The following is a 23891-nucleotide window of genomic DNA, read 5'->3' on the forward strand; positions in this document are numbered from 1 at the left end:
GCCATGTCTCCAGTACATTTCTCTTTCTATCTTTGTAATGGAAATCTCCTTCCAGAAGTGATACTCCGGGGCATCGTATTCACTGATAAAATCCTAAAGGCACTTCAGTTTGCATGAATTTAACGCCACTTTGATTTTATCTAAAGTGTTTCTTAGTGAGGTCTTGCAGCTTGGGGAATGACTCACTTTAAGGTGATGCTTGCTGTGGTTACACACACAATAATTTCTGTAGTTTGAATAAGTATAATGTTACTTGCTATGTGTTGGTTCTCATTGTGATTGCCATGGTTTAAAGATTTTCATTTTTTTTGCAGTCTGCTAGATGTGTATAGGTCTGGAAAAAGAAAAATATGGGTAATGGTTTAAGGGAATGACATAAGAATGACTGAAATTCTGTCTTTACACCATTGTAAGACCAATGGGTGGAACTGATAAAAACAAAATTCAGGCTAGCAAAGACAAGATATCCTTTTACAACTGTCCTGAAAAAAACCCCAGAAACCTGGTCTTGCAAATACAGAATTTAACACAAGGCTAAAACGTGTCTTAAGATGCAACATTGAAACTTGGAGACTTCTCAAGGTGGTGGTGTCGGAATTACAAGTCTTTAATAATAGCATTTAGACAAGATTGTATTGTCTAGCCAGGCACACCAGCAGACTGGTGCTGTACGAAAGGGTGATGGAGGCATAGTTAGTTATCCAAACCATGGGGCTGGAAATGGTCATGAGTGGGAAAGAAACAGAAAGTACATCAAAGCAAGGAATCACAATTCTCAAGGCAAAAGTTTTTGAGGCAAAGATATGTGTGTAAAGCAGAAATGGTTTTATAAAATAAGTTTGATATAAAATAGACCAAAATGATGTGACTGTAAGTTGAGATATAACAAATCTTCAATTAAAGAGTGTGGTCGAGTCCCTGTATTCCAAATCAGGTGGATGGAAGCAAAATTCAAGATACGAGGGAATGCATGAATTCTACAAAGGTCTTTTTATCTCACACTTTGTTAGCTGGGATTTTGTGTCAGTGCATTGCTGCACGGAAGTAAAACTCTAGAATACACTCACTAACACTGACCTTATGCAACTGTTGCCCTGTACTTCAAGTCTTGTACATGAATAAGTAGATTTCCAAAACAGTTTCCATACAAAGAGGGGAAAAAAAATGGCTAGGAATGGTAATCTTGTTTTGGGGATATCAGTAAGGTCTGGGAAAAAAGTTTTGTGGTGAGAGTATATGATAAGTAATTATTTCCTATGTTATAGCATAGACATTGGGGAAACAGAAAATAATCTCAAAAAATTAGCTTTCAGTCCAATTTTATTTTTGCAGGTTTACATTGCTGACCACGGGTTGGTGCTATGTATATTTGTGGCTTTTTTAAAAAAAATACTAAATATCAAAGTTTGTAATTTAATAATTGTAACACAGTTGAAAAGTGCAGTTTGCTGGTCAGAATGGGTAAATGGAAAAAAAAAAAAACAAACCAAAAAACCCAGGCCAACCCCTTTTTAAGTTTATTTTATAGATTTCAAAAGGAGGGAAAAGAAAAGGCAGTTTATGTAGAGAAGGAAAGCTGGGGGAGGGAGCTGTGACCTGAAGAACATATTACTGCCAAATATGTTCTGGTGGCAGATATTTCTCTGAAGTTCATAAAATGTGTACAGGTTACTTTTTATCCCCAGGGTACAGTTAGGCACAGGAATGTAGGAAGCACACAGATGCAAATGTATATAAAACTATGTTGTTTCATGTGTGGGTACTCCAGGTTTAATGTTTGTTTGGTTTTTTTTTTTTTTATTTCTTAGATTCAAGCACCCTTTAAGGACCAATGTACCCAAATAGCTCATGGAAGAAAAAAATCAAACCAGAACATCCTTGGTTTCCAGGCTACCGAAATATGGAACGAAAACTTTAGGGAGTGTCTTACAACCTGTGCCCAACGGGACGGCCCTTAACTTAGCAGGGAGTCATGGGGGCAAAAATTTCGCCAAGCACAATGGCACTGGCCATGTGTCTTCCTTCTCTTTCAACTGGAAAAAATCTAACAGATATCAGCTTAACGATCAAAATGAGAGAGAGGCCAACTCTAAACGCAACTGCAATGAAAAATTAATCGATTCTGAGAAGTATCCTCAATCTCAAGGAGCATTGGGCAACGATGAGCTCAGGGTGGGTTTGAACAGTCCCGCTTCGGTTGCGTCGAAAGCAGCAAAGCAAACCAATATGTTTGTATCTTCTACCGAGGACTTAAACCCAAAGTCTTTACCTGGACTCTCTGGTTCAGCTAAATTCACCAAAGGTACCCTGCCAGGAAGGACCTCATATTCTGGACTCAATGCTCCAAGATCAAATTTAAATGGATTTTATGGAAATAGGCCAGTGGTAGGTTTGCAGAGACCTAGAGCTAATTCCAGTGCCACAAGGACAAGTTCAGGAGAAAGCCTAGCACAATCTACAGACAATAGCAAGGCTTTTTCCTGTGAAAAAATGGTAAGATCACAAAGTTTTTCACATTCCATTCAGAATTCTTTCCTTCCCACTGCATCTCTAACCAGGTCACATTCCTTTAATAAAGCTGTGGATCTTACAAGGCCTTATCATAGTCAAAATCTGGCTGCCAGGACGTCTCAGAGGTCTACTTTGCTGTCAAGAAACGCGTGTCAGTTGGATGTACCCAATGGAAATGAACCGATGAAGTATGGGTTTACCAGACCGTACTCTGGTGTGGCAGCTCCTTGTTCCAAGAAACCCCCACTGTCAAATGGATCTGGGTCAGCACCTTCCTTTGGATACAGATTAAGTCGTCCTTCTCTGCTCAAGCCTACCAGGCAGCGCTTTGCTGGGAATACTGCTGTGGATGGCAGCAAAAGTACCTCTCCTGACACACATGCCGTGGAGAGCTCTGAAATTTCAACAAATATTAACAGAGCAGTTGAGAAAAACAGTATTATAGAGAGCAGTGCTCAAAGAACAGGATCTGATGAGGGCCTGCATGAAAGTCTGGGAAAACATGGGTCAAAAGTCATGTGTATGAGTGATGATGGAGATGAAATATCTATATCTTCTTTGTCGTCCTCTGAGAAGAATGATTTGAGTGAAGATTTCAGTGATGACTTCATAGATATAGAAGATGCAAACAGAACTATACAAATACAGCAGAAGGAGAGCTGCCTGCAGGAATTAGAGCACGGGAGCATCACGTCCATTGAGCCGTTCACGTCCCTCAAGGAAAGTGGAGGATCTCGCTGTAATGCTGATGAGTGGCTTGATATAAATGTGTCTGGTAAATACTTGTTTTTTATGTTCTGTTTGAAATTTTAGGTACTAAATCAAAATTCTCTGACAGTAGTTATTTAATGTAATTGCCCATTGCTTGTGAATTGTTTCAGAATACAACTTGGCTCTCTGCTGGCATATTTGTTTTCTTATGCCTTTTCTGCATAATAGTTCTTTCCCAATCATTAGAGCTCTTTGTGATAAGAATGAAGGTTACCTCCTTTAAACACATTTGTGATATGGTTGTATCCTTGCTTTGCCATTCATTTTTCTGGGATGGTGATATTTTGAGAAAATTCCAACTCCTCCTCCTTCCACCTCTGTAGGCAGAGAACAGCTGTAACTGCTTCTAAGTGGTGTAAATAAGTGTAGGATGTCTAATTAAATAAGTTAAATTATAAATAGGAATGTTGCTGGTTTTTTGTTTTTCCTGATATTAATTCTTCAAACATCAGCTGAAGACACCAGAATATGCCTTTGAAAGCTACATTTTCAAGTCTTTGATGGGCTGCTCATGATAAAAGCTTGTTTTGAAAGATATTGCAATTGAAAGACTAGATCCAAAGCATATATTTTTGAACCCACCTTCTAATATGTTAAAGAGATACAGAATTCTAGAAAGTAGCTTTCACTGTGGGTGAATTGGGGCAGCATAAAAGGTTAGCAAAGATATAGGTTGGAAGAATACTTAGTTGTAGCTACCAAACCAGCTTGAGCATTTTTCCTCTCTGGGATAAGGGAACAATACTGTAGAATGCTTTCAGATATTCTGTTACAGTATAGTTTCAGAAAAGTTAACACCCCAGTAATACACATCGTAACATTTATTTTTTGAATATTGGATTGTTTTTGGAACCTTAACTGTTCCTGTTCTCTTGAAGCAGTGGATGACAACAGCGAAAGCACAAAACATACTACCGAGAATGTCATTTCTTCAGAGATGAACTATAGAGCTGGGTCCTCTTTTGAGCTTTCTCCATCTGACAGTTCTGATGGCACATATATGTGGGATGAAGAAGGGTTGGAACCTATAGGAAGCGTCCATCCATGTGGAAGTTACGACTCTTCGGAGATGAACAGCATAGTATGTATTTATACACAGAACTTGAATGATTATATTGGGTTAAATTTATTGCTTATTAAGTGTATTTTTAAAATATCGATGCATTTTTTTATTTGATAATTGTTTCCTCTTTTTTCTGTAGTTGATAGCTTTTTGAAATTTTTTGTTTAGAAACTCCTGTTTCTGGACCGGAGTTAACATACATTTTTTTTTTTTCTCTAAAGTAAGGACAAAGCAGGTCACTCCTTATGCAATCTCATAGTAGTGCTCACAAATAAAAGAATTTAATTTCTGCAAATGATAGGTTAAATAATCTCTAAACATAGGAGTGAAAAGGCAAGAAAGTAGCTATTGCCTCTCTAACTTCTTACATATGTTGTTTCTTTACTACGTGCCTAGAGGGTCCCTGTGAACTGAAGATGACTTTTGATTTCTCAGTTTGTTCAGGCATAGAATCTTTCAGGTAGATACCTGGCTGTGGCAGGACTATGTGCATCTCAGCTGTGATGCATAAGGTGCATCACAACCTTTTTCTTGTTGCTAAACTTGAAGCTGAACTGCAGGAAGCATCATTCAGTCTGAGGGATGGAGGGAGAGTTGCTGTGCTGTGATCCTCCAGCTGAGGTCGGGGAGCCAACCTTGGGATTTTGGTGGGCCTGAGGAAAATACTGTCTGTCCTGTTCATATTCCCTTATCTTTGAATTAAGACTTTTGAATTAAGCAACTTGGATTTTATTAACATGATAAAACATTATTAACAATCTGAACATCGAACAAAACCTATTTGGTATAGTCAGTGTGTGTTACAGATACTGTGTCACCACTGCCAATTTAGTAATGTAGATACCCCTTTCAGACTTGGACAGAGTTTGTGGCATCTACTTAGGCTTTGATTTGTAATTTTAGTAAGGTTCTTTGCTGCAGCCCAAGAGCAGAACAGCAGAGATTGCTCCTGAAAATTGGAAATAGATATGTAATTATCTTTTTTATGTATAACTACATACGAATTCCTGATATATTTTTAGCTGCTTGTGGTATTGTTTGCTCAGTCTTAAATTATGATGTTGGGATGTAAGGCTTGAAAGAATTTAGCAATGGTTATTAACTTTTTGTGGCAATTGTGGCCAACTTGGAAAAGCAGTTTGAGACTTTTGTACTATCAGTTTTGTAGCTTTATTGGTGTTTATAGGGAAAAAACCAAGTTTAATATAGGCCACTGCAAAAACAAGCACCCTTATCCACAGATACATCTGCATATGTCAGGAAAAGAGAGAAGTTTTTAAACTTTGTTCCTTGGTAAGTTATAAATATAGATATTTTGATACATACTGTGTAATTTAACAAACAAGTGGAAGATGCTTCTTTTACCATGCTTTTGGACTATATGTCTGTTTTTTGACACATGTGACCTCCATGCATTAATTTGTGCATGTGTATGAATTGATAGTGGATCAATGTTCTGATTGACAGAAGCTGTTGTAAGCCATGTGGAGCAGAGGTACGTTAGAAGCCTTTGTTTGCTATTTTGGTTTCTTTCTTTCTTTATTGAAATTAAATGTTTTTTAGAGAGGGCTTAAAAATGGAAGAATGTATTTAGTAGGTTTTGAGGAGGTGGAGAAAGGAAGAAGTTGTAAGGCTTGATGTTGAATCTAGAAAGTCATGTGTTGTTTCCACCCATTTTGATTTTGATCCTGTTAGTGCTTCAGAATTTCAGTGCTTACTGTGCTGTGAATTTTTATCTGAGAAAAACATCAATAATACTTGTTTTATTTTTACAAGGCAGACATGTATTTTCAGTCAGCTTGGATTTTGAGGGGGGAAAATGTAACTCTGAAGTGTTGTGTTGCCTTTTAGTGGTGTTTTATGGTGTTTTTTTTTTTCCTATGCTTTTTGATTTTGGCAGAAATCATGATATATTCAATTTATTTAGCCTAAAGATTAAACAATTGTCGTTTGTAATCTGAAGATGCAGATGAATTTCTGATGTGATTATTCATTATTTCTGAAGAATTAGGTTCTTGGATAGGTTACTGTAAGCTTTTGTTCCATCTTTTTCCTTTTCTCTGCAAGCAAGGAGTATAAGGACAGGTTAGAAAAAAAAAAAGAATAATTATTGTGATTAGTCAACACATCTCACGTTGTGTTTGCTGGGAGATACGTGATCAAATTATGCAGTTTCTCCTGTGGTGAGGTAAAAGCAGTTCATATCTGTGTGTCAAAATCCAGTTGATGAGAGTCAGATTTAAGAGTTTGGAGTGCTGGAGCTAATGCCAGCCGGACTGCCCCTTGGATTTAGTGTTTCCAGGGCAATCACCAGAGCAGACCGTTGGTTCTGGAGTTTCCGTGGCACAGGCTGGGGTGAGTAGAAGCAATGAGGCTGAGTAGCAATTCAGGGAACTAGATGGGGACTAGTTGGTCGTGTAATTTGCCTTTTTTTTTTTTTTCATTTCCATCCTGCTGTTGTATCATTTGTCCTTTAAACTGTATCCTCCTTGGTATCAACAAAGTGCTAAATGCTTTTCCTAAACTTTTCCATAGATGGCAGTGCAACTCCTATTGGGTGATCTTAGATTCGGAGTGTTTGGACTATCTTTGAAAAAAAGGCAGCTCTTGCACAGGGGGTTTTAACTGGGCTTCTGGAATGACAACCAGCATAGGAAGGCAGTGGAAGGAGCTTACTTGCCCCTCAAGCTTATTGCTCCATTTTTGCAGGAAGAAAAGCAGATAACTTTGCTCTTCCCAGTACATCTTGGTTTTAAGGACACAGTGGGGAAAGAAGAAAATAAATTTGGTCTCTTTTAGGGCAGTCCTTCTGTTCTTCACTGAGTGAACAGCTATGAAGAAAACGTGCAATCCAGTGTTAGAGGTTTAAAAGTTATACAAATCTAAATAATATCATAAGGTGATGCTGTGGGGACTTACAGCTTGGAGGGAAATGTGTGGATATTTTGTGAGGATGAAAACATTTTTATTATTTCTAATTATGTAACAGAAAATAACTTATTCCACTATCCCTGCTTTTGTTCCATTTTCAGTTTTGAGGGCAACAAGTGGATTGGTTAACTTTCTAACTGCTGGACTCCTTTCAGGTTTCTAAGCATTGATTTCGTTGGTATTCTTTATACTGTTTTCATCAGCTGGTCTTTGCTGCTGAGCACCAAATCACTGATGCTATTCCTGCTCAGTTCTGTGTGAGAGGACTGATGATTAGCAGAGCAGTTGATGACTCTGTAAATTAGCAACATAAACAATATTTGTCTGTATGTACTCTCACTCGTGTTTAGCTGTGCTGTTTGCTCCTGTCCTGTGTTTCAGCCACTGCTTGTAACACCCAGCTGCTTCACTGTTGTGTGGCAGAAAGCTGCTTAGCAATGTGAGCTTCATTTCACAGCCACTGAATGGGTAGTCAGAAGTGAAGCTTACATCATAATTAAAAGCAAAAAAGCCTTGAAACAAAATAAGGAGTTACATGGCAGAAAGGAAGGGGAAAAAACCAACGAAGCAACCAACCTTAATGGAGATTTACACATTTGCTGTGTCTCTAAGTTTGGATTTTGCTCATGATTGTAATGATTGCAAACAACAAAACTTTGCAGTTTACAGAGCCAAACTGAAAACAGTGATTGAGATCTGTAGTTCCTATAGATGAGTTCTCTTTCACTGAAGGAGGGGACTGTTAGTATTTTGCTTGCCAGTGCCTATTCAGCAGCTGAGAGGGCTGGCAGTCCCTCAGTAAATGTCTGGTAGTTACACATCTGCAGGACTGTGTCTGATTTCTACTGTGATCTTGGAAATAGCTGCTTAGGATTGAAGTCATTTTACTTTGGAGTGCAGGAAACATAAACGTGTTTTTTCCTGTTTCTTGGAATGGGGACTTGGGCTGTAGTCTAATATATCAACCTTGCTGGACTGTTGTTTTCCTTAGTTTCTGGAAATACAGTTTACCATACATGTGAGCAATGTAGCCCAAAACATGCATCCTGGCTGGAGTCTTGTGGCTCCTTTGCTTAACCAGAATGAAATGCTCTCTTGTTGTAGTGAGGTTTGAGCTGTTGTGTTTGCTCCTGTCCATTGCATTAAGTAGACACATGAGAAACATAAGCTTTAATAAGTGTTTGCTCAGTGTAAGGCTTTGAATATTTTTGGAAAGTGCAAGTCCTTATTTACATTTAGAGTAGGATAGATAATAGAGCTGTTATTCTTCTGAAGTATGTGCTTGTTTTTAAACTATTCTAGTGCTTAATAGTCTGCAGGAAGTAAAAATTTAAACTGAAAATATTTCACTAGTACTTTCTTTAATATTCTCTAAAGAACAAGTTGTTCTGATGTGATTTGGTTTTTCTTCTTTTCTCTTAAAGCAATTTCATTTGGGCAAATAGGTTTAGATGGGAAGCTTTTACGAGTGTTCCTTGTATTATCAGATCATATTAAGACCCTGTCTTACAAAAAGACAAAAGAGATGGAGTCCTCTGACCCCTTTTTACTGTAGGCTCCAGGAAAGTCTGAATTTTTGTGCTGTGTGAGTTCTTACTGAAATAAAAAAGCCAGTATTTTGCGTATATGCAGAGTGAGCATCAATGTAATTATAAGGACATAGGATTACTGAATAATAATTGAAATCTGGCTTGAAGAGACAGATGGGTTTTAACTGCTTTGCTGAGAATTTAATTGCTCTTGGGATGAAATGTGGATCTCGGAATGAATCTGTTTTGACACGTGGCCAGACTTTTAGCTGGAGTATGAAATAGTTACATTTTTCTCTTCTTCTGGGCCATGTTTGAAATCTTGTAAGTTTTGTTTTGTTATATTTTTCCATTTTGTGATTAGAACTTGGGAAAGGGCAGTTCTTTTTAGATGGGTCAAAGTGCTTTCTGGTTCCTGAAGCACTGGTACTCACAGTGAAATGTGCTCTACTTCCTAGAGAAAGAGAAAATGAATTGCTAAGATAGAATTGTTTAGTTCAGTCACTATTTCTTTCTGTAATTAAGTTATTTACAAGTAATTTAGTGTTAATTACCTTAATTTTCTTTAATAATTCACTTCTCAAAATGGCTTTATAGTAAGCTTTAAATTGCTGGTTTGATTTCTCAAATGAGTAATTTATTACCTGAATTCAGACTTGTAGCATTTGTAGTTCTAGTACATTTATTTTCTTAGAGTGAAGTGTTCTAGGTATTGTCTTCTACCCATCTTCCTTCCTTTAGTTGAACTTTCTCTTCAGGAGGTTAGTGCCAAAGCCTTAGTTCTTGTTCTGTGAGAAGCCAGGCTTTTAAAATTATGGGCTGTTGGATTGCAGCTGTAATAAACATAAAAGTGCAAGTAAGCTTAACATAATGTAAAAGTGTGGAATAAAGCAGCTATCCAGATCCATGAGGACTGTTTTTAAACTATTATTTGGGAGGTTTTTATCAGTTGTGATCCCTTAGAGATTACCACCTGAGATAAGATATCCCTTGCCCCGTGATTTTTTTCATGGAACTGTGTAATAATATGATAGAAGTGCTGAAGTTAATTTGGAAATGGTACAATTCCAGTTGCAAATAGGGTAAACACTGAGTCTCCATTCTGTGCTAGCAGCACTATATAACAGCCATTAGAAGCATTTTCAGCACAATTGTTTTCTGAATTAGAAGTAATGTTTACAGAGTTGAACACAATCTAAGTGGTATACTGAAAATGAGTTGCACTGTTAGGAAATTTTTCAGAAGAAGCAGTGGCTGATTTATTGGGGCATTCAGTAGAGTATTCAGAAGATCTTGTGCTTCATTTTCATTCATTAACAGGGTGTAGTGAAACTATGTATCTCTTCTCTACACAGACTTTTCTTTTTTTGCTATAACTTTCTGAAAGAGCAGTTGTGAAATGAATCCTTTGGGTGCAAACTAGTTACAAGAAGCACACATAAAAAGCAGTTTTCATCAATGAGGTAGTTAAAATTTGACTCTTTTTTCTGCTTTTCATCTTGCAAGGAGCAATAAAGATCTTTCTCAAAGCTGAGAACAGCAAAAAATGTCTTTTTATAATGACAGTCTGCTGAGATGCACAGTGTTAACTAATTGCATTTCCTCCTTTCTTAGAATACATGTTTTTGGCTGGCAAAAGGTTAATGCAGAGAATTAATTGCAAGTTGTGCTCCCGTGATGCTTCCTAAAAGTAATTTGTACACTGCAATTGGGCACTTCCTTAAGAAGGGTCTGAATTTGTTCTGTGACTGAAAGCAAAGGATAGTTTCACCTCAGTCAGTGCCATTTTGACTAAAATTCATTATGACACTAATAAATACACAGTTCTAATTTTGTTTGTTGTTAGTTTATTTTTTTTTTTTTTGATAGTGATTTTGGTACAGTGACAACTGATGACATGCTCAGCATGTTAGTGAGGGTGTGAGGTTGAAAGGAAGGATAAGGCATTGTTCTTGTGGTATAACTATTTAGTTAAGTATACTTGTTCTAGTTTTGGGGAATCTTGTACCTGTATTGGGGTAATTTGGATTTTGCAGTACCTGTTGCCTTTTTGGCACCTGAAGATGCTGCCTAACAAGTTTGTAAGACCTCAGAGGTTTTAGTCTTTATTGCTGCTGCTAAGTTTATCTGGTCACTGTTGTAACAGAACTGGTCCACAGAGGAGGAAACTGGGCAATCTCTCCCTGTAGGTGAGTGAATGGATAACAGGATTCATTAGTGTGTCAGATAATGGGACCGACTGTGAGAATGTAGTGCCAGTACAGGGGGAGGTAATTTTATCTGCCTGTTACTCAGAAAGCATTCAAGCAAACCAATGGTAAAGGCACTTCAGAAATCAGGAGGTGTGTATGGGCAGTAAGGGAAAGTCTCGATGGCAGGAATGTCTGATGGGGTGTGGAGACACTGCAGTGTACAAAGTATCTGTGGACCTGCCAGGCAGTGACTAAGAGCAAACCCAGAGGGTGTCAGATACTTTGCATTTGTGTTGTACCTCCTTCAGCATTTCCCTCTGTGCCCAACAAACTGGAGAACATGTTTTCTGATAGAGCTGTATAGCACACAGCATCAGTAATGTGGAAGGGCAGTGTGGAGGTGGTTCTGTCCTGTAGGACAGATTGAATAATTCACTGGTCCTTCACACTCCTTTACCCGAAAGCCTGGCTTTTGGGTTAGGCCAATATTTTTCTTGGCAAGAGATAGCACAGCAAGTCTTCAGTGAGATTTTAGCTTTTACTGATGCATTCTAGAAAATGGCAAGCGCCATGTCTGAATTTTTACTTCTGATACAGAAGGATTCCTTGGAAATACATAATCTGGTAAGCTGCCGTTTCTGTTTAGGTTATCCACGTGAAAATGCTTTCTCTTACTCAGTTTTCCAAAATTTATAAAGTGGTCAAACTCCCTGCTCAGATATATAGTGATTCTGGGATTGGAATCTAATACAGGTGTCAGCCTTAAAGGTGTTTTTCATTCCCATGCAGCTTACCAGCAGCTGCTCTTGTTGGTAACCTCTGTTTAAGCTCATAACTTCATGTCCAAGTTCCACAACTCTTTGTCTCAACAGCTCAATGCCATGTTCCCAAATCTGACGAAAATGATTCTTACTTAAATTGTATTGTTCGGACCTCATAGTTTTCATTAGGTCAGTGTAATTGTTTTCATTTTTCCAGTATTACAAGTATAGAAATCTGTGGCATTTTTTTTTTCATATTCTCGCTTTCTGAGAATCTTTGGCATGCCTAAAAATTTGTATTTGGAAGACCACTGGACTGCTCCTTTCTGACTTCAAAGCCTCAAAAATCAATATCAACTTTTTGCATTTAGTCTTCATTATGAACAGATAATATTTGTGAGCTTACTGAATTAATGGGAGAGCATCTTTTGATTAACATGTCCACAGTTAAGCTTTTAGTAGAAAACAGCAACTGCTACGGAAAACTCAGTCTGTATTGTTTGTCAGTACAGAGCTGAGAGTATGAACTGGTTTCAGATGTGTTAGCAGGGCTCCTGAGCCATCCCTTTAGCTCAGTTTGCTGGCAGGCACTTTTCTGCTCATGGCAGAGAAAGGAAATGTCATGAAAACAGAGACTATGATTTCAGAGGCACTGCCTTCAGAGTGAAAACAGCCACCATCTACCCTCCCACCTCTGCTCTGGTCTTCAATTTCAGAGTTTAACAGCAAGGGGAGGTAGTGAGACACCAAACTGCTTAATGAGATGGCTCTTCTGTCTGTGTCTTGTGTGCTGTAGGTGTCCCTGCTGTCAAACATGATTAGGAGGTTGTATGAGTGAATTATAGTGTGCAAACCTCTTGTGATGTTGGTTTGAGATGTCAGATTTCAGATGTTTGTGAACAACCTTTTATGGCAAATGACCTTTTTCCCTTAGGGCTGAGGAGGCCTTGGAGAGCTGCTTGATTCAGAACTGACATAGTTCTGAATGTTCTTTGGACTGGTAAAACCAAATAAGGCAGCTTCACTTATACTCCTGTGTTTTGTTTGTGGTAGCTGTTAATGACACTTTTGGATTTGTATGCTGGAGAGAGGGAGAAAGCAACAGCTGATGTGAAATATCAGAATAAGAACTGGTAGAAGTTAGCACTGGTTTTACTTCATAAGCTTGTAAGGAACATTTCCTGTACGAGTTGGTAACTGCATATCCACTGTTGTGTTTTAATGTGAGTTTGTGCTATTCTTTCCAATTTTTTTATTTATTCCACCAAGTAGCATAATTTTACAATGGCAGAAAGACTTCAGGTTTATTCTACTGTACTTCATCAAACTGTATTGCTGATTTTTTTTGAAGTCTCACATGTTGTTTTCCTTACTCCTAGGAACTCTTCAAAACAGTGAGCAGGTGCTCAAATTACAGTATTCTTCAAGTTGGAGTGTTTTTCAAAGTTATCTATCTAGTACAAACAAGAAAGCATTTTTTTAAAAGATATGTAAAACAAACTGAGACATATATCTAACCCATTTAAATGGTTTTCTGAACATTTTAGAGATAACTTGATTAAAAACACCTGGGCTGACACACAGTTTCCTTTTATTCTTCCTTTTTATCTCCAATGATGTTCTGATAAGTTATTGGAACGTTGCTGTTGAATCTTTCTGTATTATTTTCTCTTGTGAGGCATCAAAAATTTAGGGGAGAGGCATTGTCTTGTACATGTTGGGGTGAATTGTTTTTGCAATGCACACAGCTTTGGTCCCTCTGAATGAAGTGTGTACACCCAATTTCAGTCTTAGTACCCCCCCAGTTCTAAACACAGGGTTTTCTTGTTTTTTGAAGAACACTTGACGTTGCATTCAGGCCATGTTGATACCAACTGAAGTCTGATATCACCTTATAACTCTTATTTGTCATCCTTCTTGAAACTAGAAAGTCAGCAAAGCACCACTTTCCCCCATGTGAGGTGGATCTGAGTAAAGAGCATTTTGGTGTTTTTGTGTCCTTGGCTCACACTGTAGAAATGTATCAGGGTAAGTGTGGTGAGAATACACTTTTGCAGCAGGATGATTCCTGAGTTGTTAACAGTTCATTCAGAGATGGGTCAAAATAGAATGGCTCCAAGGTAGTTAGGAGGTATTTGAGGATTGTTTTGGTTTTAAATAGAAACAAGTATATTAAGCCGACTGTGTAAGAATAGTCCAGAAGTCTCTCAAGGGTGGAGTTAAAGCTTACTGCACAAGGAAACTTAACTGAGGTCCTGGTAGCAGCTTGTGCCCCAGATCCTCTGAATTTTGAGGTTATTGTTTTGTTCCTTTCTCAGCTGGGAATTATTTGAAGCCTCCCTGTTTTCCTCTAAGCCAAACCTCGCTCTTCTGGTCCAAATGCAAGTCAGTGGAGTGAGAATCATTGACAATTAACTCTGCCAGTTAAGAGTAGCTATAGCAATTACATACTGCTTTATAGTGTAAAAAAACCTCCATTGTTGGTTGGGTAAACTGTAAAAGCAATGCTGAACTTCTGGTATTGTTAGTTTTTGTGCAAACAGACTGAAAGCAGTGAGTAGGAGGGACTGCTTTTCCTCTGCCTCTGCTGTTCCTCACTGCTCGTGGCTTTCTATGATCATGTTTAATAGTGAACAGGAAATTCACTGATTAAAAGCATCTGCCTGTTTAAAAAAAAATTAGAAAATAATCTTAATTTTTACTGTAGTTCTGCAGAAAGATGGTTAAAGTGCTGTCTCCCGTTCAGTTTTCCTTGTGGGCTCATTACTGGAGGCTAGATGGCAGTCAAGGAATGCTGCTTGTGGTGGAGCTTGGGCTGTATGTTTGAAAGTGCTCTTGTTTATGAATTAGTGAAGTCTCAAGAGAATAGTTAATATTTCTGGTTTTCTTCTTTCTCTTCCTTCATCGTGCTTTTGAATTTCAGATTCCTTACACAGTCTGACATCTGATTTTATAATTAAAAAAAATAAAATTATAAGAGCAGCAAGCATAACAGCTTAAGATACAGTGGGTAATACCTTCGACTGATAATTAATTCCTGTATATTTACAGTAAACCTAGGTGGAACATACAATGCCTCTATAAAAATGTTTTCAGGAATAGTAAATATTTATTTAAAACCGTTGAATTTAACAGTTGAACATGAACTTTGTTCTGAGAATCCAAAACATTTTATGTTAGATGGTTACTGTGACAACAAAAGTGTTACAGAGCATGGACAAAATTACAAAATACTTCTTTGGATGTTTTGCTTCACTGTCTTTAATGTGACTTGTAATGTAAAGCATTTAAAATAACTTCTTATCCTAGTTTTGGTATCCTACAGAGTTCTGTCCTGTCTCCTCTGGGTGTTTTTCTCTTTTTTTAAGGACTTTGTTTACAGTGGGTTTTTTTCTTCAGCCCTATAGTACTGTATGTGCTTTCCTCTGTTTATATCTTCTGTCTCTGTTTTCTGCCTTCACTTAACAGTTCTGTTCAGTTCTTATAAAACATTGCCTTTTTCAACACTTGTATTGAATTCCTGTTTCTTTTTTTCTCTTTGTCTCTATCGGGGGTGTTGTCAAATGCTGAAAATAGCATTGAAAAAGACCCTGAAGGTCTCCTTCTTCTGTCAGCCTTGAATTGTGTTTGACTTTGGCAGTTATCCTTTAGCTACCCTGCAGATGACTTATCTACCCGGTCTGTTTAGAGTTTGTTTTTAAAAGCTACTTCTGTTTTTCATTCTTCAAGAACCTGAAATGATGCTTTGTTGGTTTCTGTGCTACTCTCAAATGCTTCACTTCTCTTGAGTTTTTTGGCCAGATTCTTCTGTTATTCTCTCCTTTTACTCATGCTTATCTTCTGCTGTGGACATTTTCATCATCATTGGAAGCAACACCTAAGTCAGTAAATCAGTAACAAAACTAATTGGTTATTTTCCTTTAACTGCTTATTTCTTAAAGGTAGAACAAACAAATGAGGTCTGAGCTCATGAATTGTGGAAACAGGTAAAAATACTGTTCCTAATATTCACCACCAGTTTGTGACTACCTCAAAGCAAATTGCTTTTCAAGCAAAATATCATAACTTGGCATTGGTAGTTGGAGCTCAGGCTCTTCTCAATTCTATGAACACTCTCTGAAATTATTTGAGGGCTGTTTATCTGGAACTGCTTTGTATTTTTGCACTAGCCCAAATTCCTGACTTCTTCCTTTTTCCCCTTAATTCCAGTGTAATATACATTGTGTTGTAAACTTTCACTGTTCCACGTTTTCTATGTTTAATAGGGAGAAAATGTAAATATATCTCTCTCTCTTCTAACTTGGGCATTTTATGCTTTATTTTTGGCTGTGTTATAACCTCACAGTACTTAGCTTGAGAAATAGGAAAGCTGAGAATCAGGCCTCTTGCCTAGGCTGTTAAGCAAAATGGAACTCAAATTGGTGGACTGAAAAACATTGCTCTTCAGTGGAAGAAAAAGCTTATGATGCATGTTGCATGAGGAATTTTTAGAAACTGAGCTTTATGAGAAGAATATTTTGCTATTCCAGTTTATTATGGTTGACATTGTTTTACATTGAATTTAAAGTTGTTCAGCTTCAGCAAAAGTACCTGCTCTACAGTACCCCAGTCTTCAAAACATTGGTCTTAACTTATTATTGATATGTCTCTTGAGGAAGAGGCGCTGAGCTCCACACATCCAACAAATTGGGCTAAAACCCTGAGCAGTTGTTGGGTGCTTGTTGAACCTGTGGTAAGACATAGCACCTGAGGACAATCACTGTGGAAAGAATTTGCAGAACATGGAAGTAAACTTGCTGGATGTGGTGTAATTACACACGTGGTGTGCCTTATTCTCACCTCTTTTAGTCTTTTTCCATCTCTTTATGCAATATGAGGGTTTCCTGCTGTTGGGGTTCTTGGGTTACTCAGTTCTTATACCAGTATTCACAGATCTGTGTTTCACCTAAACCTTTCCCTGTTCTATTACAGGAAGCAAGCAAAGCACTACTGCCTGCGGACAGTGGAAAAGCTTTGTGGAGAGAGAGGTCAAGGGACAGCATTGTAGTTTGATTTGGGATTTTGCAGTCCCAAACTTAATCTCTGACTAGGTTGTACCATCTTGAAAATCTAATGCTAAATCAGCCTTGTGAAAAACACACTCCTTTCAATATGCATCATTCTTTTCAACTATAGAAATAAAATGGAATTCTCCTTTTTCTGTAACTTGTAATAATTGCTGAAACATTCTGTAGGGTTGGAGTTGATGCACTTTTAAAAAAATGTTTTATTTCCTGTTCTGTTTGAGCTCATTGCCCAAAATCACTTGATGATGCCAATTGCTGTGAAGCACATATTATTAACTGTGTTAGTGCCAAGTAGTTAACTGCAGTTCCTTTTGCAGTAGAAAGAATAACAGTGGAAGACTTTAAATATAGGGGGGTTTATGTACTAATGTGCTGATGAAACCTCCTCTTTATCTTATGGCTATTTCAAGATGACATCTACTTGGATATTATGTTTCCCAAGTCACCAGCACTGGGAAATGCTCCAAGTGCTTTCACACATGGTCCAGTGATTACAAAGACTTGGTATTCGCAGTTTGTGTTTTCCAGCATGGAGTTTCCTTTCCCGGAGTTTCCTCGGTGTGGTGAGGAATGTATAATTACAGAAGCATAATGAAATGTGCTGTTGACAGAAAAGTATGCTTGGAATCTCAAGTGCTGTCCTTCTCTGACACCATTACAGTTCCAAAGTTCTGATACGAAGATAGTAAAGTGACTTATCCAGGTTTATTGGTTAACACTCTGACATACTATGTTTTTATACTGTGCATTTTTCAATGCGATGGTAAAAGTTTTCTACTTTTATGTGTTTGTGGCAACGGTTTCCACTTTATTTGTCATGCTCATTGAAATTCCTGCAGTAGAGGAAAATAATGCTTGTTCATACTAATTTTGAAGATCAAAGCATGGCATAGAAACAATTTATCAACTAACAAACCAAAGCTGCCTCTCAAACACACAGAATTGTTTAAAAAATATGGGTTAGTTAAAAATCTGTTAGTTCTGGGAAAAAACATAAATAAATGGAAAAAAAAAAAGAAGTAAATTTCTACAGGCAGTTTGTTCTCTCAAATATTAAATCCATGTTTCTTTTAAATGGATTCCATTTCTTTGTGAAGCTTGTCCATAGTTGGATTTATTATTATTCACAATTCCTTGATATGTAGGTTTCCTGTTTTTTCCAGTAGATACACAGAATACTATGTGTAAACAAAACAATTCCAGTAGGACTTTGAAATATAACAAAAACAGATGGTTCTGTCTCAAGTGTTCCATCTTTCCTTTATATTGCTCATGTTTTCCGAAGTGCATATCAACTATTTTAATCTCCCACTCTCCCTCCTAAGTCAATAAATTACTTGCCCGGCAGAAATGCAAAATGTTTCATGTTCTATATCACAAAAACCCCCAAAATCTTAAAATATACTTAACTCTTGTCACCATTTCTAATAAAATACTGTAGTCCTTTGTGAGCACTGTAGGAAGGCTGCTGAAGAAAAGCTGGAACAGCAGTTCAGACAAATGCCTGTTAATACTGTTCCTTTACATCTTCCATACATCTGTGATACAGTAAACATCATAAATGATAGCCAGCAAAGGGATAACTTTCCAAGGGAATATTGTTTTGTAGTGTGCTCATAGTCTGTGTTCTGTAAAGTATTTAATGATCATGTTTTGATAAATAATTATAAAGCACTTGTTTCACTTGATATTTGGTAAATTTTTCAATATTGGTCCTCTGAATCACCTTTAGGGGTAGCAGATAAACCCAAGAAAAATCTGCATTTCTGTTATTAGAAAAAAGGCAGATGTCAAGTGCCCAAGTCTGACCTTGGGCTTTAAAGCTATGACTTTACTTGTGAGATCAAGAGTTAGAGCTCTATATCCATTAGCAGTTTCCTCAGACCTACTTTGTGTTATAATAATTTGGTATTAGTAAGTTTAGTTTTCTTTGAATAATGAAGTAAAACACTGTCTGGGTTCTCTGGTCAGGTGCTGCACTTCATTTGCTGCTGTGACTTTTCAGCTGTGTGGTGCTGGCAGTGTCTGACTGTGCCATGAGCTGGGGTTCTACAACCTTGATCTTGAGTTTTTCCTGCTCTTGGTGTTCTTAAAGGAAGAGGGGTTAGTCTGTCTTTTTAACACAGACTAGACTTGCCCACACTACAGTCCTTATTCTTTAATATACCTGACTGACTATATTGAATATGTATAATTCCATTTCGTACTAACTCTATATTGCATTTTTTTCGTGCTGTTAGCACACCCATGCAATATGACTGTTAGCCCTTATAGGAACAGCTTTGTATGAGCCACAGTGTTAAAGACAAAAGGAAGCAGAGCTTAATGCTGATAATGGCATATTTGAAGTTTTATTGGCCCAAAAAGTCAAGATAACATAGGTCCCCCCCACTTCCTTTCAATGATGTCATGATAGTATGAGAGCTGAAATAAGGAGATTCAACATCTTCTTTTCACAAAGCTGTTTTTTAATTCTAAGTAAGCAAAGTAATTTAGTTTTAACATGCTTCCAACTGGGGAGAAGGCAGGATATTAATGAATAGAAAAATACCTGGAGTATTCCATTGGTGTCAGGCAGAAAAAAAGTTTTAATCCATCTTTGTTTTGTCTCTCACTGTTATTGTTTCATATCACTGGAGGTGTGATGACTGTTGTTTGTATAGATGGTCTCAGGTAAGATGCCTCTCTGAAGAGGAGGTTGCTGGTAACATCGTGTGTACAATACAAACGTAACAAAACACTGAAATAATCCTTTTATGACAGAATGGTAAATGAAATATCATAGCACAGTTGTATCTCACTTTTTCTTTCCTGCAGGATATCTTGAATAATCTTGATTCATGTGATCTTGAAGATGATGACCTTATGCTTGATGTGGACCTGCCTGAGGACCCACCTCGTGACAAAGGTTGGTAAATCAGCCAAGCCATCTTACACAGTGAAACTGCTTCGTGGTCTTAAGAGGTTTTTGAGTTGCTTTGCTCTGACTCTTGATTTAATAAGTCAATGCACTCTTCACATTGTGTTGTTTGGTTTTTTTAAAGTAACAACTGTTTCTTATCTGAAATATAGGAAGGGTGATATTTCTGTTTCCCCAAATACAACTCATATTTGAAGAATTCTAAAGTTAGAAACTTACTGCCTTTTTAATAAAGGTGCAACCTTGTTTCATACTGGTTTTTTTTCTTAAAATTATTTCAGTAGAATCAGTTACAAAGTTTTAAGTTAGTCTTTCAGTCTCATGCTTCAGATATATTTGAAAATGTTGGGACTTTTTTTTTTTTTTGCTTTGGTGAATGACAGTGTCATTCTTTGAGATAAGTCTTTGTTTTCTTCTACACAATATCATATATATTGTATACAAATTCAGGGTAACAGAAACTTTTAAGGTGTGATTTTTTCAAGTTGTCTTTTATGCACTCTTACTTTCAGTGAGGGTGCTGGCCAGCTTCACCAAGAGAATAGTGGTACCTAGATGCTATTGAAGAAATACAAATCCAGAGCAGAATGAAATTGGTAAAGGAAATTATGGCTACACTTTCTCAAATCCTAGACTGGAAAACTTTGAGGCATTTGCTTTTAGTTATTGCTGACCTACTCATAGGAATTGTTGTTGTCATGTGAATATGGGTATTAGCTTTACCTCCAAGTTCAGTGGAGGTCAATATATTTTCAAATGAACAGAAACACTGAACATGGAACACTGTTAATGCCCTACCCTGTGCAAACAGGCACTGAGAGAAAGAAGGCTTTCCTTATTGTGTGTAATGTTCAGCTGCCTGCTAAAGTTGGAGGAAATTTGGCTTGTTTTGAGAGCACTTCTGAGTTCTTTGAGTGAAGACTCCTGTATGTATGTTAGATATGAAGCCAAAATAACAGTAAATACATACATAGTTTTCCATCTACCACAATGGTGGCACATCATGTTTTAACAGTGTGCACATATGAAATGCAGTATTTAATCTTGTAAGTCTCAGAATGAGTCTTCTAAAGGACTTGTGTGAAAGGCAATTATTGCCAACATTGCCAGTATGAAACTTTTCAGCCCTGACAGGTGTGAAATTTTTATTCTTTACATAACTAATTTTCCAGAATGGGTAACAATCCCAACCTAGGGCATATTCTTTCAATAAGGGTAATTCTACTTCTGTTGGGAAAAACTAAGAAACGATTTTAAAGGGTAGATCAATTTCTCATAAGCTTCCTTGTTTATAAAACATGCACTGCACTTGCATCAGTAATTCCGTTACAAATTATTTAAAAACTGCTAGGAAGGCATGTGTTTTAAAGGTGAATGTTTACCACAAAAACATTAAAAGGTAATTACTGTTAATTTTGGCATGTTTTTAGAGGTTCGGTTTCCTTATAAAATTAATGTGGCATAAACTGGGTATCTCTGCTTCTTCTCTTGAAATCACTCTATTTTTAGCAAAGAGGGTCTGAAAAGCAGAATTCCAAAGCCACTTCCAGGCTTTCCCTTATGTGAACCTGACCACCTGAAAAAGCAAAACTTCTTGGTTAATATCCATGTGTCTTTACTCAGTATCTCAATTTAATTTTCCAGAGGTTACTTATAAACTTAAGGAGGGCTTATTTTGCTGTTAATTTTCATGTGTTGTGACCTGTAGAAGGATATTGCTAAAGGAAAATAAACCTTCTGTTACTTAAGGTGAATAAGTTTATTTTCTTATGTAATTTTTTGGTTATTGAGCTATGTGATAAAAACTGTGTAGCTCTGTGTATTTGTTATAATGATGTGTAAAATCCTTTTTGCCAGCACTTTTTCCACAATTCTGTGTGACCTCACTGACGTCAGCCTGTTAAGGCTTTCCAGGTCCTCAGAAACTTTCCTAGTTTCACTTTGGAGTCTGGGATGCCGCTTGGCCACTATTTATAGAAACAGTTCTAGCTCAACAAGTATGCAGGGAGCGAGGACGGCAGTTTTAAATCACAGGGTAAGGCTGGGCTCCCTTCCCAGCCACACGCAGGCTGGGAGCTGAGCAGGAAGGAAGGCCTGTTTGTGAGCGGCTTGTGCGCAACTTGTCTGAGTAGGCAGCCGAGTAAACAATGTTCTCTTGTGTGGAGTTTCTCCCAGCAAAGGACTGCCAATGTGAGGAAAAACTCCTTGGGTAAGTGAAGGAGAAAGTGTGGTGGCAAAATAGCAATTCCTGAGTGTTTTTGCCCTGTCTGACTGCCTGGTTTTGCTGTTTTGACTTTCTCTCTAGTTGTTTGCAGGCTGTTGCCAAATTTAGCATTTGTTCCCTTAAGAAGTTTGTGGAATCTGTGGGACTTTGTAGAAGTTAGTATTTTGAAGAGATTATGTGGTTTCCTTGTTTTAAATCATACTGGTTGACCAGGTAAATAAAGATTAAGTGCCTCTGAAACTGAAAAACAAGCATGAATAGGGTGAGCTATATCTGTATTCTAAGTAATGAAACTGGTCTCTTTTGGAGTGCAGTACTCTTCTCTTTTTACAGTGTTGTCTTGCTGTGTTTGTGGGTTGTTAGAACTATTTAAAGGCTTGACAATACAGTCCTTAAGAAAGACAGGAAACAGTTACTTCTGGATTTCTTTTCTTCCCAATAGCTCTGCCTCCTCCTCATGATTTTCTACTTGAACTGGAAATACTATTAAGGCTGGATTCTGTAGTTTCTGCTACAGGTTACTCTTATTCTCGGAACAAGTTTATATGTTGGTAAAAATGTGACATCGTTATATGTCTGCTTGACACTTCTAAAATACAGTTTTGTATCAGTTAAACAAACAAACCAACCAGATTTTACACTGCATTTGTTACTAGCACATAGTAAATATTTTATTTGCAAGGTCCTGGGAACAAAGTTTATAATTTTTTTTTTAACTCTATGCTCTCTGTAGAGGAATGTGAAAATATGAGCCGTTATGATAGACAAGACAGAAATGCTAGACAACATCAGGAAGGATTCTGGAAAAGAGCACCACAGCAGCGATGGAATGCACAGGATCACTATCATCTCGGCCATACTGATCATTATATCCATGGTAAAAATGATTTGAACAGGTAAAGGACTTGTCTTTATTCTCCCAAACAATGCAACAAACACTAATGAGAAATTCTTTTTGGCACTGAAGGGTCACTGAAGGGTCTCAAGCGATACTGAGTACCAGGACATTTTCTGAATAGTTGTATGTCTGAGTGGGAGCATCACTGAGGGTTGTAACAATTTCTTTACAAAACTTATGCTTCTGTTTTTATTCCAAATACTTGTTACTTGTGTTGATGTGATACTATAAAAGCTTGATTAAAATACCTTATGTGTTCCATGGAAAACCATTACAATGTCTTACTACTTGCATGTTGTAAGTTTGGACAGTTTGTTACTTTTTAATTTGTTGGTAAATTCAATGTAATCCTATAGTCCTAATAGGATTGAATGACAGTTTGTATAAATCCTGATGACCAAGCTGGTTAGAGGGTACTGTAGTTGTTAGTCTGCAAGAGGCCTCCACAAGTAGGAAGGAAAGCTCTGCGTTTGAGTGAAATGGCATTGACATGTTCTGATGTATTTATTTTCTGCCACAGCATGTAAGTATAGCCCACGTTACATAATGCCCTCCTTTTTTTACTAAATGCTTTCTAACTCTAGTTTGTCACTGCCGTTGTTTTTAAGTTTTGATTTCTCTTTCAGGGGATCAAACTACCGGGAATCTCCTGTTGGTCACTTGGAAAGCTACGGAGCACCCAATTTGTACCAGGCTCCCCGCCAGCTGGGGGGTTTACCGGAGAATACTGTGATGCTGGATGAAATGACCCTGCGGCACATGGTCCAGGACTGCACAGCTGTCAAAACTCAGCTCTTGAAGCTCAAGAGGTTACTGCACCAGGTGAGCTGCTTAAATGGAAGAAAAGCGGTAAAGTACATTGGAGAGTGAGCCTAGGTGGGCTTATGTTTGTTTTTCTTTTTTGGTCTTATTAGGCTATTGGCATTTCGTTTATACATTGAATTACAGTGTTCAAGAAAGTGGACCTTTTTATTGCTATTTCAGATAGTACTTTTTCTGCTTCTTGAGTGCTATACTGACTGCAA

General features: G+C 37.5%; 1 protein-coding gene across 7 annotated transcripts in view; it reads left to right on the top strand.

Annotated features, from left to right (window-relative positions):
• Window positions 1-1812: 1812 nt before the first annotated feature.
• CCSER2 (coiled-coil serine rich protein 2) overlaps window positions 1813-23891 on the top strand; it is a 53310-nt gene continuing 31231 nt past the window's right edge. For 4 of the 7 annotated variants that reach the window (XR_003544273.2, XM_027740104.2, XM_027740109.2 and 1 more), the window contains exons 1-5: window positions 1813-3286; window positions 4161-4363; window positions 19642-19732; window positions 22702-22864; window positions 23493-23688. Coding sequence is in view for 6 of the 7 variants with exons in the window: in XM_027740104.2 (XP_027595905.2) it covers window positions 1849-3286; window positions 4161-4363; window positions 19642-19732; window positions 22702-22864; window positions 23493-23688 (2091 nt within the window). In the remaining variant the exon portion in view is untranslated. The remainder of the gene's footprint in view (window positions 3287-4160; window positions 4364-19641; window positions 19733-22701; window positions 22865-23492; window positions 23689-23891) is intronic. The other 3 variants (XM_027740105.2, XM_027740111.2, XM_027740110.2) reach the window with 1 other exon arrangement.

This window comes from Pipra filicauda, unplaced genomic scaffold, assembly GCF_003945595.2.
Source record: "Pipra filicauda isolate LSUMZ 115617 unplaced genomic scaffold, ASM394559v2 scaffold542_size332237_pilon, whole genome shotgun sequence".
Taxonomy (NCBI): domain Eukaryota; kingdom Metazoa; phylum Chordata; class Aves; order Passeriformes; family Pipridae; genus Pipra; species Pipra filicauda.